Source organism: Nerophis lumbriciformis, linkage group LG34, assembly GCF_033978685.3.
Source record: "Nerophis lumbriciformis linkage group LG34, RoL_Nlum_v2.1, whole genome shotgun sequence".
NCBI classification, from domain to species: domain Eukaryota; kingdom Metazoa; phylum Chordata; class Actinopteri; order Syngnathiformes; family Syngnathidae; genus Nerophis; species Nerophis lumbriciformis.
Window position 1 is genome coordinate 21,507,501 of NC_084581.2, and position 15,668 is coordinate 21,523,168.

The 15,668-nt window shown below is 41.0% G+C and overlaps 2 protein-coding genes across 7 annotated transcripts; both read left to right on the top strand.

The window, feature by feature from the left end:
• The first annotated feature begins 1,756 nt into the window (after positions 1 to 1,756).
• On the top strand, positions 1,757 to 12,894 carry serac1 (serine active site containing 1). Of its 5 annotated transcripts, none has more exons than XM_061929317.2 (17): positions 1,757 to 2,039; positions 4,257 to 4,375; positions 4,462 to 4,498; positions 4,576 to 4,718; positions 5,093 to 5,182; positions 5,617 to 5,748; positions 5,817 to 5,938; positions 6,014 to 6,142; positions 6,232 to 6,345; positions 8,959 to 9,121; positions 9,933 to 10,083; positions 10,174 to 10,315; positions 10,390 to 10,490; positions 11,642 to 11,739; positions 11,808 to 11,990; positions 12,065 to 12,208; positions 12,289 to 12,894. In XM_061929317.2, the coding sequence occupies exons 2-17, from the start codon at positions 4,282 to 4,284 to the stop codon at positions 12,423 to 12,425; spliced, it is 1,980 nt and encodes a 659-aa protein (XP_061785301.2). In that variant the 5' UTR covers positions 1,757 to 2,039; positions 4,257 to 4,281; the 3' UTR covers positions 12,426 to 12,894. The 5 variants fall into 5 exon arrangements, with proteins under 5 accessions (XP_061785301.2, XP_061785297.2, XP_061785298.2 ...); XM_061929313.2 differs by having other exon boundaries at positions 1,758 to 2,012; positions 4,220 to 4,375; XM_061929314.2 differs by having other exon boundaries at positions 1,758 to 2,012.
• A 158-nt stretch (positions 12,895 to 13,052) lies between these two features.
• On the top strand, positions 13,053 to 14,121 carry gtf2h5 (general transcription factor IIH, polypeptide 5). 2 transcript variants are annotated; one of them, XM_061929318.2, is made up of 4 exons: positions 13,053 to 13,401; positions 13,560 to 13,629; positions 13,709 to 13,962; positions 14,033 to 14,121. In XM_061929318.2, the coding sequence occupies exons 2-3, from the start codon at positions 13,595 to 13,597 to the stop codon at positions 13,887 to 13,889; spliced, it is 216 nt and encodes a 71-aa protein (XP_061785302.1). In that variant the 5' UTR covers positions 13,053 to 13,401; positions 13,560 to 13,594; the 3' UTR covers positions 13,890 to 13,962; positions 14,033 to 14,121. The 2 variants fall into 2 exon arrangements, with proteins under 2 accessions (XP_061785302.1, XP_061785303.1); XM_061929319.2 differs by having other exon boundaries at positions 13,053 to 13,309.
• The last annotated feature ends 1,547 nt before the right edge of the window (positions 14,122 to 15,668 follow it).

The window sequence follows — 15,668 nt, forward strand, 5'->3', positions numbered from 1 at the left end:
CTTGGGCAAGACACTTAACCCACTTGCTCCCAGTGACACCCACACTGGTTTAAAAATGTAACTTATGTGAAGCGCTTTGAGTCACTAGAGAAAAGTGCTATATAAATGTAATTCACTTCACTTCTAACATTGATATTAATCATGTGGGCCCATAGATAGAAATGCTGCTAAATGTAGCATGCTATTTTTGCCTTGTAGTGTGGGATGGCTTCCCCTGTATCTTAGCTACATTTAATCGAGAGTAGTTTGTAGCTTAGCTTACGACTTTTGCCAAGTAGCTTGCCCATCACTGTATATATCCATCTCGGGGTCGCTGGAGGGGAGCCTATCCCAGCTGCACTCTGGCGGAAGACAAGACAAGACCTGGACAAGTCGCCATCTCACTGCAATACATGGTGTTTACGTGACGTCACACATCCGGGTTATCCCGGGTCATCCGCCATCTTGGGAGGCAAACAAAACACACCTGGCCTAGTTGACACGCTTCACGATTATTGACAATAGCTTCGAGCAAACACTGGTGAAAGGCGCATAATGGTTATTTCCTGTTGGGTGAATGGATGTACAAATCGACGGGATGGATCAGTGCAGCGAGGATTTTTCAGTATTCCTAAAATTAGACACAACGAAGGAGAACAGACAAGGAAAATCAGCGAGGAGAGACGACGCTTGTGGTTGGCAAGCATCAACAGGAAAGAGGAGCCATCTCAACATTCCAAAATATGTTCTGATCACTTTGTAACAGGTAGGATTACGTCTCAATCTGTTTATTAAACATTTTAGAACGATGTATTGTTTATTTTTTTGTCAATTTGCTATTCTCGAAGCCCTTTATGGGATGGACCACGAAAGCGAAAGCCCCCCCCCCCCCCCCCCCCTCAGGATATATAGCGCCCATCTCAGCCCAGGTTGCTTGTACACGAAATGAGTTGTAGATCTCAATGGATAAAATATTTAGGTATCAACCTTGTGGGTATTTTGGATTAATGAAAAGTCCACATTTGCCTACACTGAAGTTTTCATGTTCTGCATTCATTTTGGTTTCGTAAGCTTTTAAAGCTGTTTCCTCGTGGGCACATCCCCACTGAGTTGCCTTATTTGAAAATGATTTGTTGGTCCCACAGATGGCATTCAGAGTAGATTAACAAATTTATCACATATATAAATAAATATAAGTGGATGGGAGAGGACAGGCTTGGGCAGACTCCCCTTATCCTAAGGAGTCCGACGTGTCCTCGCTAAACACATGGTTTTAATGTACGTTATATATACATACCCTGCCCACTACAAGCACTTTCTCGTTTGCAGTCATGCTTTTAACGTCGCTGACCCATCCGTTAATAAACTGGTTGTACGCCTCCAGAGACTTGAATGCCCTCAATTCCTCCATTGTATAGGCACTGGTGTAATTGACGAGGTAGTTCAAAATGTCTATGTACGTTATGGCCGGGAGGCATTTGTGGTCATACGTGAAACTTTGTTTCGGCACTTCGTACGGGTCAACGCCTATGCATTGTGTCTTCTGGTTGTATCTTTCCAACGTCTGGTTGTCCAAGCCTTCTTTATACTTCTTTTTTGCTGGTTTCTCGGCCATTATGCATACGTTTGTGAACGGGTTCGTATATATGAATTTGCTGATGTTGTACCGGTGCGCTTGCCTTTCAAAATGGCGGATCGCGCGGAGCATCATGGGAAATCAGTCGGGCGTGAAAACTATGTATACTGACACAGACAGACAACCATTCACAATCACATTCACACAATGTCGCCAATCATCTTTGTAAGTGGGAGGAAGCCGCAGTACCCGGAGAGAACCCACGCAGTCATATTACAATTGTAATATTTACATCGTAGAGTGGAAGTGGGTGCAGCGAACACTGTACAAACACACTCACGTGAGAGACGTGTTCCACTGATGACGTAGTATTCGTGCGACATGTTCTGCAATAACACAGCGCCGCATTAGTGGGCGAAACTCAACTTTTACAACTCTCGTCAAGACGGCAATCAAGGTAATTTGGCAGTTTGACACAATGAGTGTAAGTAAACGACTATCTAGCAAACAAACTGAGGATTTAGGAGATATTGTCATACACTAAGTCGCCTTTTTAATGGTCGCTGTCAGCCAATTTGGGCTAGCTTGGTTTGTGTTCAACGTTCATGTGTGGGAATGCAGGCTCCTTGTCCGAGTTAACTATTATTTTTTTTGAAGGGACACTCTGCAATTGATTAGCCGCGAGCTGGAGCGACGTCTGGGGATTTACTTCGGCTGTCTAAAGCGTTTTGTTGTGTTAGCTTTACATGCCAGTGGGTATAACTGTCGCTTTCGCTTCTTCTTTCTAACTACCAGGAGGTAAAACTCAACATATACATGTTCTACTTAGCACAATCATAACATTCGTAAAACCACAGGTTACACATTGTCGATACCAGGGTAGCGTTTATTTGCATACATTTCAGGGGTTTTGTGTGGTTTAATATATATTTATAAGAGATATCAGCTAATTTGTCTGTACATTATGTAATCCCTAATTCCCCGACACCTTAAGAATTGTGCTGGACAACGAGTTGACAGCCTGTGACTTTTTACTCATTAGCTAGCGCTGCTTGACTTTACAGTCAATCAGTGGAGAAGGGTAGTCGCAGGATCAAGCCAAAATGATTTGAATGAGAAATATGTTTTGCCTTAGTGTAGATATTTTGCTCTGTAAGGTTGTTTTTGGTTATAACAATTGCAAGTGATTCAAATGTAGTACGTTGATTATTTTGTTGATATTGTTACTTTGTGTTATATTGTTGTATTAAATATTGTTAAATTGTTGATTCAACTGTCTTGTAAAGCAGTGGTTCCCAACCACTGGTCCGGGGACCAGCACCGGTCCGTGGCGCATTTGCTACCGGGCCGCACAGAGACATTAAATAATTTATAACCGATCACATTTTCTCCTACTTAACTTTGGCCAGACACACCAATAAGCTTATTCATAAATGGGTTATGTGGGTTATACTTGTGTAGCGCTTTTCTACCTTCAAGGTACTCAAAGCGCTTTGACACTATTTCCACATTCACACACACATCACACACTGATGGCGGGGGCTGCCATGCAAGGCCCTAACCACGACCCATCAGGAGCAAGGGTGACATAGATCGTGACGAGGTTGGTAGAAGGTGGGGATTGAACCAGTAACCCTCAGGTTGCTGGCACGACCACTCTCCCAACCACGCCACGCCGTCCCCAAATGTATTATAAAACTCCTGATAGGAAGTCGCCATTTGCTATATTTGTTACATCTTTGTTACATGGGACAATGCACATTAATAAATGTAAAGGTGCCAAATTGTAGCCAAAAGCTAGGTTCCATCTGCGGTCCGTGGCAGGTTGATGACCTAAGATCAGGGCAGATCAGGAACAAAGTGACCATAGTAGTTAAAGTGCATAAGGCAGATGGAAAAAATGCTTAATTGTTGGATGAATTGATTTACGTGGACCCGGACTTAAACAAGTTGAAAAACTTATTCGGGTGTTACCATTTAGTGGTCAATTGTACGGAATATGTACTGTACTGTGCAATCTACTAATAAAAGTTTCAATCAATCAATCAATGCATATAATAATTGTGCTGAAGGAAGAAAATACACATCTCCTTTGGCCTAGTAAGTTAAAGTGCTGCTATTCTTACACATAGCTTGCTAACTACTTGTGTAATAGGACTGACATTAGTGCATCTACATATGAAATATTACACAAAATATGAATACATAACTTTTAGAATGGAAATAAAAATCCACAGAATACTATAGGAACTAAGGCAGGTATTTATAGCTTTCTTATAAATCCATGCTCTTGTCCTTGAATGTGATGTATCACCTATAACCCATCAGATACTAAAGCCAATAAAAAAAGCCTACTACGAGCAAAAATTAGTAAAAAACAAAAGTCTATGGAGAGCTTCTTTGCAAAGGGAAAAGGCCAGGGGCTCCCACTAATTCAACGTCATAGTGAATTTTTTCATGCACTTATTTGCTATATTTATCTGCCACATGTGGAAGGCCGGTCCATGGAAATAATGCCTACATTAAACGGGTCCCTGGTGCAAAAAAGGTTGGGGACCCCTGTTGTTAAGTATTCAAGTAAAAAGTATCCGTATCAGCAATACTAGACATGTATGCACATGCAAATGGATCGATAACAAAATGTGTGTATCGCCCAATTCTAAGGTCTGTGTGTTTGTCTTTGATGTTGACCCCACCGAAGATCCCAACAGGACAGACAGGAGAGGATGTCTGCATCTGCCCTGCGTTTTATCCACTATAGGAGATTGAGTTCAGTTGTGGTGCCTGGTCTCAACAAGGTGCTCCGTTGGAAGGATTTAAGTGAGTTGTACATCCTCACTTTACTCAAATGCGGCATGTTTTACTTTTAGACAACCAAGTAAGATTGTTTTTCTCCTAACATCTAGGAAAGGTTGCCAAGGTAACAGGTGCAATTGTGTTCGGGTAAGTCATGAGTGAAAAGTTGCCTTGGAAATTGCCTGATTTGTGGAAGCTTGTGTGTCATTAATATATTTTTGCAGAGGCTGCCTTTTTATCACATATGAGGTGGCGGCCTTAGACAAAGCTGTGACCATAGACACCAGTGTGATCCTTCAAGAGAAGTACAAGTCTTACATTTATCTGCGAACCAGTCCCTCGGATGAAAAGGATAACCTTGCTGCAGGTACAGGATTATCGTGACATTACAGTGCAGATCTACCCCTTATGTAAATTTTAACAGCTCCACAAAAACAAACAAGATCATATGAACTTTCAGTCAATTCTAAACTCTAAAAACACTACACCTCTTCCATTTAATGCTCTTGAATCGAAAACACAGGAAAAATTCTGACAGCCTTGTCCAAGGGCTCAGTGACACCTTCTGGCATCGCTTCCTGTCTTTCTTCCTTTTTCCTCTGTCTTTCCTGCCACTAGTCGAGGTCAACCACCCCTCTCCCTACAGTATAATGTGCAAGCTGACATGATAATCAATGATACATTTCAGTTATTATCATATATTTGTCCTTATAGTTGTTTTTGGTGTGGCATATTTTCCAGGGCTCACTCAGAAGACAAGGAGGGAACTCCACAAAGCAGCGAGACGGTTTCTAGAAATATCCTCACGGCTTCTGCTTCAGTCATTGGATGGTAAGAAACGCCGTGAATTAACCTACAATGTATTGTTGGCTGAAAATACCTAAATATTTTTTTTAAAAGTGCACAGTCTTTTGTAAAGGCCAAAGGAAGCACCTGTATTCTTCACATTCATCCTGGTCTGTTGTATACACTCACCAGCAACATTTGCTAACACTGCACAATCCAATAGAAGACCTCTATCATGAAATCATTTATTTGTAATGATTCCAGAGAAGCTGAACACATGCACCTTTTTTATCTTTGACAAAAACTAGCTGCCAAGTCGGTGACACAAAGTTTGCGACTGCAAGGTTTGTAAATGCCCTCGCTGTGGTTCTGTAGAGTCTATAGGGTCCGTAGGTAGAGCCGTAGATGCACTTTTTATTTTAAAAATTGTGGCACAGTTCTCGATTTGTACTGCATCAGTATGTTTCTTTTTTGTATAGAGCGACTAAGTCATGTAGATGCAGACCCACATGAGGTGGCGCTGTGGGTCCTACTAAAAAAGACACAATCCGACAATGGGGCCGCCAGAATACAAGCTGTGCAGGACCTTGCAGACAATCACCACTGGCATGGTAAAATAATCCAAAAATGCTCCCCTAAATGACATAGACGTAAGTGTTCTATCATGTCAACGATGCAGACTACCAGTATCAGACCGCTGCCCAGGTTATAGACCAAAGAACCGCAGTGGGCCTCGCTCGGACTCCATGGGCCGACCTGCGATTCTTCCTCCCTGGGCCTGCACTTCCTGATCTTAATGATGTAAGTATCGCCATGAAGTAGAATTAGTAGAACTCCTCATTAAAACCAGCCAAAGATTTGTCACCAACTTCACAGAGTTTCTCAGCAGAGGACGGTCTGAGGCAGCTGCTCGCTTCTCTGCCACAGTCCGAGGTGGACAAGTGTGTTCAGTATTTCACGTCGCAGGCCCTCAGGGAGAGCACGCACTCGTTAGCAGCGCAGCGGGTAAAGAGAACATTAAAGACACATGACAAAAGTGCAATCCCGTTTTTATCTTCCAACGCGCCAAATTCTTTGTTCATTCTTTGTTCAAGGGTGGCCTGTGGTGTTTTGGTGGCAACGGGCTGCCCTACGCCCAGAGCCTCACCTCTGTTCCCTCTGAGAAGGTGGAGTCCTTCTGCCTACAAGCCCTAGTGCAGCACTCCAAGGTAAAATCAATGGAGAGACCCATCTACTAATCATTAGGGATGTAACAATGTCAGAATGTCGATATTATCACGGTATTAAAGTGGAAATGCACTTTTTGGGGAATTTTGCCTATCATTTTACAATCGTTATGAGGGTCAAGAACAAATGTTTTAGGGGTTTTTTTGCATTCTAATTCGTAATATTTGGCTTGTTCTATCTGGCTAGCAATGCATCTAATAGGAGAAATCAATTCTGCCTCTAAATCACTCAAAAAATGCATCCAAAATCCGCCAGCAATGCTTCGTTTATGTTCTGAACCTGTAAGATAACCAAGCTGTAGCGACATTGTTATTTAAAAAGCAAACACTGAGGAAATGTTTTTCTAGCATAGTAACACATCGCCTTGCGACAGGATGCTACGGCATTAGTCCTAAACTAGCTTCTGCGTCAGCAGCTGAATGTTTTTTGAGTTTGTAATGCAGAAGACAGTGCGATAGGACACCAATCCGTACTAACTAAAAAACATTAACAATCATATTACAGTATCTGTGAAGTGTTAGCCAACATTTCATGTTTTGTTTGTACACAGCTAGCTCAACAGTGTATGTCCTGTAGTTGTAAAAACAATAGCATGAAGTGCTGCATGTATCATGATGAATATTATGGTTACTCACTCAAGGGACATTTGTCCGTTTGGTCCAGCTGGCCGGGAACGTTTTTTTCCTGTTTATTTTGGGTAAACACTTCATTTCCATCGGCTTAGCTTTGCTCCAAACTACACATTTACACCGTCAAGTGACGCCGGTCCTGACTCTCTCGGCTTCTGTCAGCTCCAACGTTTCACCCTCTCTTCACGTTCGCTAAGCTTATAACTAAAGTTAAAGTTAAAGTTAAAGTACCAATGATTGTCACACACACACTAGGTGTGGCGAGATTATTCTCTGCATTTGACCCATCACCCTTGATCACCCCCTGGGAGGTGAGGGGAGCAGTGGGCAGCAGCGGTGGCCGCGCCCGGGAATCATTTTGGTGATTTAACCCCCAATTCCAACCCTTGATGCTGAGTGCCAAGCAGGGAGGTAATGGGTCCCATTTTTATAGTCTTTGGTATGACTCGGCCGGGGTTTGAACTCACAACCTACCGATCTCAGGGCGGACACTCTAACCACTAGGCCACTGAGTAGGAAGTTCATCCTCCATATATTTAGGTTCAAAATGATGAGGTTGTGAATACTCATTTATCCAAAAATAGTCATCTTCATCTTTTACCAAGTCTGCCATGAATGGAAAAAACATGCTTTTGTTTCTGGAAGTAGGAACACACATTTGTTGCTGGAAGTCGGAAGTGCGTTGGTATCGCAACGGAAATAAATACGCTGAGGAAATAAGTTCCAGTAATGCATAAAATAACTAAAATACGGTAAATCAATCCATCCATCCACGCTTGTCCCTCTCGGGGTAGCGGGGGGTGCTGGAGCCTATCTCAGTTGCATTCGGGCGGAAAGCGCGGTACACCCTGGACAAGTCGCCACCTCATCGCAATATTGTACATATTACTACATTATATATACACTTGCAGCGTGTATATACAATTTTGATGGAGGGTTTTGAAGGCTACAATGGTGGTGACTCCCATTAGCCGCATCTTGCAAGTGTTTTTTTTTTGTCTTTAGAATCCTGAAAAAAAATTAATGTGGTCTCATGTGTCATAATAATTTTGTTATTGATAAGCAACGTTTCAAAAAAAGTGCAGAATGTTTAGGATAAAGACACTTGCTGTAAATAAACATAAACCTCATCTTCAAATGTTCTAATCATATTTATCACTACAAACATATATTTTTAAGTGCAAAGAATAGTGGTTGAACGTCCACTGTTTCAAGCAGATGTTTTAAATAAACTTACAGTTGAGTTTTCTTTAAAGTGACAAACAATTAAATTGTAAAACAATAAATTTCAACTTTTACTTTCTGAGAAGCAGTGTCCTCTGCAGTGGACATTGTTTACATCAGTTTGGAAAATACAGTTTCTCAGGAAAAAATTAAATCACAATTTAACTTTTAATAATGTAAACACTTCACATATTGATGTTTAGCCTCGCTGACTTCAAATATCCTTTCCCTCGGCGCAGTGCGCCTTAACTGAGTCTGTTTTGACTTGGAACGCTCGGGACGCACGCTCGAGACGAACGCTCGGGACGAACGTTGCACGCTTTACCTCCGCCAAAGACGTTGTTTTCGCCAGGGTTTGTTTGTCTGTTTTTTAGAGTTGAGATTTAGTCTAACAGGGACGCATAACATAAAAGACTTACGCTTTGGACTTACTTGTTCTTGTTCTTATTTAAAAAAGGAATGTTAGTACAAATTATAGTGTCGCTAGTACTACAGCAAGTCGCGGCAACTAACACAAGTGCGCGGTGATCAGTTGGCCGAGATTGCCAGCCCCTGCGCAGAGGATTTTAGGAGATGTGGTTTATTTTCAGACCAGCAAAAGCACCAGAAAATAACTACACTCACCAAGTTTTTGTTTAACACATCATACATCACGGCATTATTGTGAAGATTTTGAAACCACAATACTGTTACATCCCTACTAGCCATAGTAGGCGTTAGTATTTGTTTCATGCCTTGCAGGTTCAAAGCCACTGTGACCACATAGTGTCCAACGGGGGTCTCCAGCTTCTTCAAAGGGTTTACCAGCTCAGGAGAGACTCCCAGAAGATTCAGAGGAACATTGTGCGAATCATTGGAAACCTGGCGCTCAATGAGAGCATTCACAAGGCCATCGTACAATCGGGTAACTTTCATTTGTCACATTGCACTAGGCCTGTATGGTATACCAGTTTCTTTAACCTTGTGTATTTTATCAATAGTAGTGTTGCTAGTATTTAATTTAGTAATTGTATTTGTCTCAATGCAGAGACCATGAGTGGCAACTGTAAACCGTAATACAGTTAATACAATGACAATAAAACTTTTTATTTAAATATGTTCTAAAATGATTTTAGATTATGGCAGGCTGTATGTAATCGGTTTAGGGTTTTTCTGTTAAAATAAAGCCAATCTAATTTTTTTATCCCTTTATTAAAAAAAAAAAGTATTGAAATACATATTGGTATGATGGTATCTTTTCGTTGGTATTGGGACGGTGGAAGAGGGGTTAGTGCATCTGCCTCACAATACGAAGGTCCTGAGTAGTCTTGGGTTCAATCCCGGGCTCGGGATCTTTCTGTGTGGAGTTTGCATGTCCTCCCCGTGACTGCGTGGGTTCCCTCCGGGTACTCCGGCTTCCTCCCACTTCCAAAGACATGCACCTGGGGATAAGTTGATTGGCAACACTAAATTGGCCCTAGTGTGTGGATGTGAGTGTGAATGTTGTCTGTCTATCTGTGTTGGCCCTGCGATGAGGTGGCGACTTGTCCAGGGTGTACCCCGCCTTCCGCCCGATTGTAGCTGAGATAGGCTCCAGCGCCCCCCGTGACCCCAAAGGGAATAAGCGGTAGAAAATGGATGGATGGATGGGACAACACTACATTGCACCCTAGAGCTTATGTTTTTAAACTGTACTGCTGTAAAATGGCCGCTATTTTTTTGTTACCAACCTCAAGGATGGGTGTCGGTCCTGGCCGAGATGATGCAATCTCCTCACGTCATGCAGGCGTCCCATGCAGCTCGCGCCCTCGCCAACCTAGACAGGGAGACGGTGAAAGAAAAGTATGAAGATGGGGTCTACATTCTACACCCGCAAACACGCGACAAGTAGGAGAAAACACCTTAGTTGTCCTTAAAATGTGTCCCTCTTATTATAAATACATATATATTTGAAATCACTTTTTGCCTTAATTTAAGACAGCCAATTAAAGCAGACGTGCTGTTTATCCACGGTGTCCTGGGGGCAGCCTTTAAGACATGGCGCCAGAAGGACAAAAGCGTGTTAGAGGAAGAGAACACCAAAGATGGCGGGGATGATTACACAGAGTGTTGGCCAAAGGTAAGATACCATAAAACTGTGTCTTATTGATTGTGATTGGGGATTATTGACTTATTGTGCTTTTTAATTGACAGTCATGGTTAGCTGCTGATTGTCCACATCTGAGGGTGTTATCAGTGGAATATGATAGCCACCTCAGTGACTGGATGGCTCAGTGTCCTGCTGAGAATCAAAGGTCTGGCTTATTTTACTTTGAGTACAACACATGACCTCTGTATAGTTAAAACTGGTAAATGGGTTATACTTTTATCGCGCTTTTCTACCTTGCTAATGCCACCCCATAATGTTATGGTTTAAAAATAGTATTTCCTCAAATCTAATACACACCGTTAGACTTGGACAAACGTTATTGCTCTGTAAAAGAAATTTTAACAGATAAATGCTGCACCTCAAACAGATGCTGATGGCGCAAAAGCACTAAACTGTAAGAGATACAGTTAACCATGTATCCCCCCGGATGTCTTTATAGCAACAAAAACTGCCTGCAGCAGACATGGCATCTGTAATCCTGAAGCTTAAAGAGAATGTCCCAAAAAATAAAAATAAAATAAAAATGTAATTCATAATAATACAATAATTATTATATATATTATAAATATTTTTGTTTTGTTTTTAATTATTGTAATCTAATATTTTAGCTACAAATGATGTCTTTGTAGAAATTCTGATAAATATATAATTCAATATTATTATAAAGGTGGATTTTTACAAAGTTCCCAGCCAGTGCGGAGCTTTTAGTGTTGGTCCAAATCCCAGATAAAGCTGTGGGTTGCGTTATCTGGCATAAAATCTTAAGTACTGTAAATAACATGTACATTTGTACCTGTATTAATGCTTTACACAGAATACGCGGATGCCCAAAGTGGGGCCCACCCAAAGCTTCCCAATTTGATACATATTTATACTGACCATGAATTGATTTACGTGGACAAGTTGAAAAACTTATTTGGGTGTTACCATTTAGTGGTAAATTGTACGGAATATGTACTGTACTGTGCCATCTACTAATAAAAGCTTCAATCAATCAATCAATGACCTCTTTCGAGCTCACATAATCACTGATGGTCATGTCCACAGGGCTAACGAGTTTCAATCTATTGAATGTGATGATCTCCACTTTTTTTATATGGTGGTATAGGGCTGCTTTATGTTTGAAATCGCTGTTTGGCCCATAACCCATTAGCCCATTTTCACTTTGGCACTTGAAGGCAACACATTTGGGCACCCCTGCCCTAATAGATGTGTGTTTATTTCTATTTGAGGAAACACTGTACAATAGTAATAATAATAAATCAGTTGATCATTTTAATAATTTTCTCTCTGCAGGAAGTCCTTGGCCAGCAGAAGCCAAGAGCTGCTGAAGAAGCTAAAGATGGCAGGGGTTGGAGACAGACCGGTGATCTGGGTAGCTCACAGTATGGGAGGTGTGCCATGTCTTTATCAGGCTCAAAATAAATTCGCTTTTGACATGTTTTCTTCATTTTCTTGTCAGGCTTGCTTGTGAAAAAAATGCTAATTGATGCCTCTGAAGACCCAGACATGCAGGACCTGTTAAGGAACACCAAGGGCATTTTGTTCTACAGTGTACCTCATCACGGCACCTTTATGGCAGAATACTCAGTCAATGTCCGATATCTCCTCTTCCCCTCCATCGAAGTCCAAGAGCTTTGCAAAGGTCTACCATTAAAGTCTGCAATTGATGTAAATGTTATCATGACACCTGTGATAAGTTGATGTGCTTTAATTAAGACTCACCAGCCCTGCGCGACCTGAACGAGAACTTCTTGAACATAGCCAAAGGGGAACAAATTAAGGTGTTAAGCTTTGCAGAGACGCTTCCCACAAACATCGGTCCTATGATCAAGATACTGGTGGTGCCAGCACAGTCAGCAAGTAAGTGAGGTCAGCTTGCGTTCATGTCATGAAAAAAAACACAGACCCCCCTCCTTACCTTCCTCGGGTTCCGATTGTAGACATTGGCATTGGGGACCTGATTGAAGTGGATGTGGATCATCTGAGCATCTGCAAGCCAGAGAAGAAGGAGTCATTCTTGTACAAGCGCAGCCTTCAGTTCATCCAGGAAACATTGCAGAGCTCCATCAGCCATTGACGACCACTTAACATACTTGAACCAGCCTCCTGGTCCCACAGAAATAACGACTAATGTAATTTTCGTGTAATGAGAATTAACATGAATAACCAGTGAAGAGTTATTCATTCTCTAAGCACAAAACTAAATGCAGATATCTCACTAATACCCAAAGCTTATTTAAAAGTTGATCATGGCAACCCTTTTCTGTAAAAGGTATGCCCATGATTTTATTTCTTACACCTAAATTAGACCTTTTCTAACAATTAACTCAGTTTAAAAAAAAAATGGACTTACCCCTCAGTATTTAAGACCAATAGTATCATTTGGATTTTATTTGTGCATTTATATTTATGCTTTTTACTGAATAACAGTCATAATGATGATCCTAGTTTGATAACTGACAACTCAATAGGATTTTCATCTTCATTTTTTTTGTGGTCACACATTTCACAAGAGAACAATAAAATGTGTTCGGTTGGAGGCGTCATTTGAGTCTTTATCATTGTTTTAGTATGTTTTTTTTAACGAAGTTATCAATTAAACCGTCAATTGGCAAGCCCGGCTAACAATAATATGCTAATAGTTAGCTTTACATGTTGGCTAAAGAGCTAAAGTAGGATAGTCTTTATAATGTGTTTTTTGACAAGTAAAAGCAGCCCTGCAGGGTTTTTAATAGTACTATTATACATTTAACGGTTTTAAGTATTTTTTTTAAACACTGAAATTTTTTTTTTCGCAACCTTACCTCAAATTTAGTAAACACTAAACACCTGCAAAGAGTGAGCTACGGGGCGCATGCGCAATAGAGCATGACGCTCATTGTCCCTCCGCACTCGCCGTAGTCAAAAGTACAATGCGACACAAGCTAACTTAAGCGAACATTGGGCAAAAGAAGACTCCAGGTTGGTAAAGTTCACCAGTTTAAAGCCCCCAAATGTCATCTTATTGTCGCAGCTAGTTGCCGTACTGTAATGCCAAACATCGAAATACAGCGGTAAGTGTTTTAAACATGTAGTCAGCATGCAGTGGCTAACATTAGCTTAGTTTATTTCGTCAAGGGGTCATGCTAATGCGTTATCAGTATTTGTGTACTGTCTTTGTGCTTAATGTTTGCTATCTTTCAAATACGAATGTTATTTTTTGGTCCAACAGGTGACTCAATTTAATATCCAAGACAGCCAGCCAGTATGGTCAACGTGCACAAAGGTGTTCTTGTTGAATGGTAAAAACAAAACGCCTGTTGTATTTGTGGGCTGTTTTTTTGTTGTCGTCTTATTTTTCCTCATGCCTTATTTACTCAGCGACCCTGCCATGAAACAGTTCCTCCTGTTCCTGGATGAAACCATGGCCCTGGGGAAGAAGTTTATCTTAAAGGACTTGGACGACACACACGTGTTCATCCTGTCAGAGGTGGTCCAGACCCTGCAGGAGAGAGTGGGAGAGCTCATGGACCAGAACTCCTTTCCCGTCACACAGAAATGAGATTATTTTCAAGAATAATCCCTTTTGTTTGGAGCTTCTGACCGAGAAGTGTCTGCCAGTTTTATGTTTTAAGGTACAGTAATTTAATACTTCTCTTTTTGCGTCATTCAAATGACAAGGAAATGAATTCTCCTTTCTTTTAGAGCAAATGCGTCAAGGCCCGGGGCCCAGACGTGGCCTGCACAAACCTGGATACAATGTGCGCCAATAAAGCACTTCATCTTTCTCAGAATCAGAATACCTTTATTGTCATTGTATGGAAACAACAAAATTGGACAGCAATCCAGCTCAGTGCTTTTAAAACAAACCTACATCAAATAGTCTTAAGACAACAACAATAATAAAACAATTGAACATTTAAAAACATAATAAAATGTTAAAAAAAAAACATATTGCACAGTAGATCTTTATCAGAGGTAAGCAAGTAATAAAGTGGTGAGTGTTCAGGTAAGTGCAGAGTTTAGGGCAATAACAGCTCTAGGATAGAATCTGTTTTTCAGTCTATTTGTCCTTGCTTTGATGGTGTTATAACGCCTCCCTGAGGGCAAGAGTTCAAGCCAGTGGTGACCTGGGTGTGATGAGTCCTTGAGGATGCTGTTTGCTCTCCTGTTCTGGCTAGATGTATTTTTAATTTTTGTATTTTCAAATTTGAGAGAAAAATGTACTACATACAATTGCATATGTCAGGAACTTGCATGTTAGCAGAATGCAAATGCAGAAAGCGTTGTGCAGGTCAATGAATGTCATTATTTACTTTAAGAGCAAAAGACAGTAGAAATTAAAGGCTAGTGCAGGGGTCGGCAACCCAAAATGTTGAAAGAGCCATATTGAACCAAAAATACTAAAATAAAATCTGTCTGGAGCCACAAACAATTAAAAGCCTTATAAAAATGTTTTATAATGAAGGCAACACATCATGTAAGTGTCTGTATTAGCTATATTAGCCTACTATCAAAGGCTGACGCAAATCTTTGTTGACAGAAATGTTGTATTCTAATTTTTATTCTACACATTGTTGCAACATTGGAAGTTAGTAAAAAGGAGGCTTCTCACAGGATGAGATAACTTCTGGAAATTACTGGCTCACAATGGCCAAAGGTGTGTGTGTATATACAGGTAAAAGCCAGTAAATTAGAATATTTTGAAAAACTTGATTTATTTCAGTAATTGCATTCAAAAGGTGTAACTTGTACATTATATTTATTCATTGCACACAGACTGATGCATTCAAATGTTTATTTCATGTAATTTTGATGATTTGAAGTGGCAACAAATGAAAATCCAAAATTCCGTGTGTCACAAAATTAGAATATTACTTAAGGCTAATACAAAAAAGGGATTTTTAGAAATGTTGGCCAATGTTGTTCAACTCTTCTGCGTTTTTGGGTCTGGCATTCTGCATCTTCCTTTTCACAATACCCCACAGATTTTCTATGGGGCTAAGGTCAGGGGAGTTGGCGGGCCAATTTAGAACAGAAATACCATGGTCCGTAAACCAGGCACGGGTAGATTTTGCGCTGTGTGCAGGCGCCAAGTCCTGTTGGAACTTGAAATCTCCATCTCCATAGAGCAGGTCAGCAGCAGGAAGCATGAAGTGCTCTAAAACTTGCTGGTAGACGGCTGCGTAGACCCTGGATCTCAGGAAACAGAGTGGACCGACACCAGCTGGACTGCTGCTGAGTGGTCCAAAGTCATGTTTTCTGACAAAAGCAAATTTTGCATTTCCTTTGGAAATCGAGGTCCCAGAGTCTGGAGGAAGACAGGAGAGGCACAGGATCC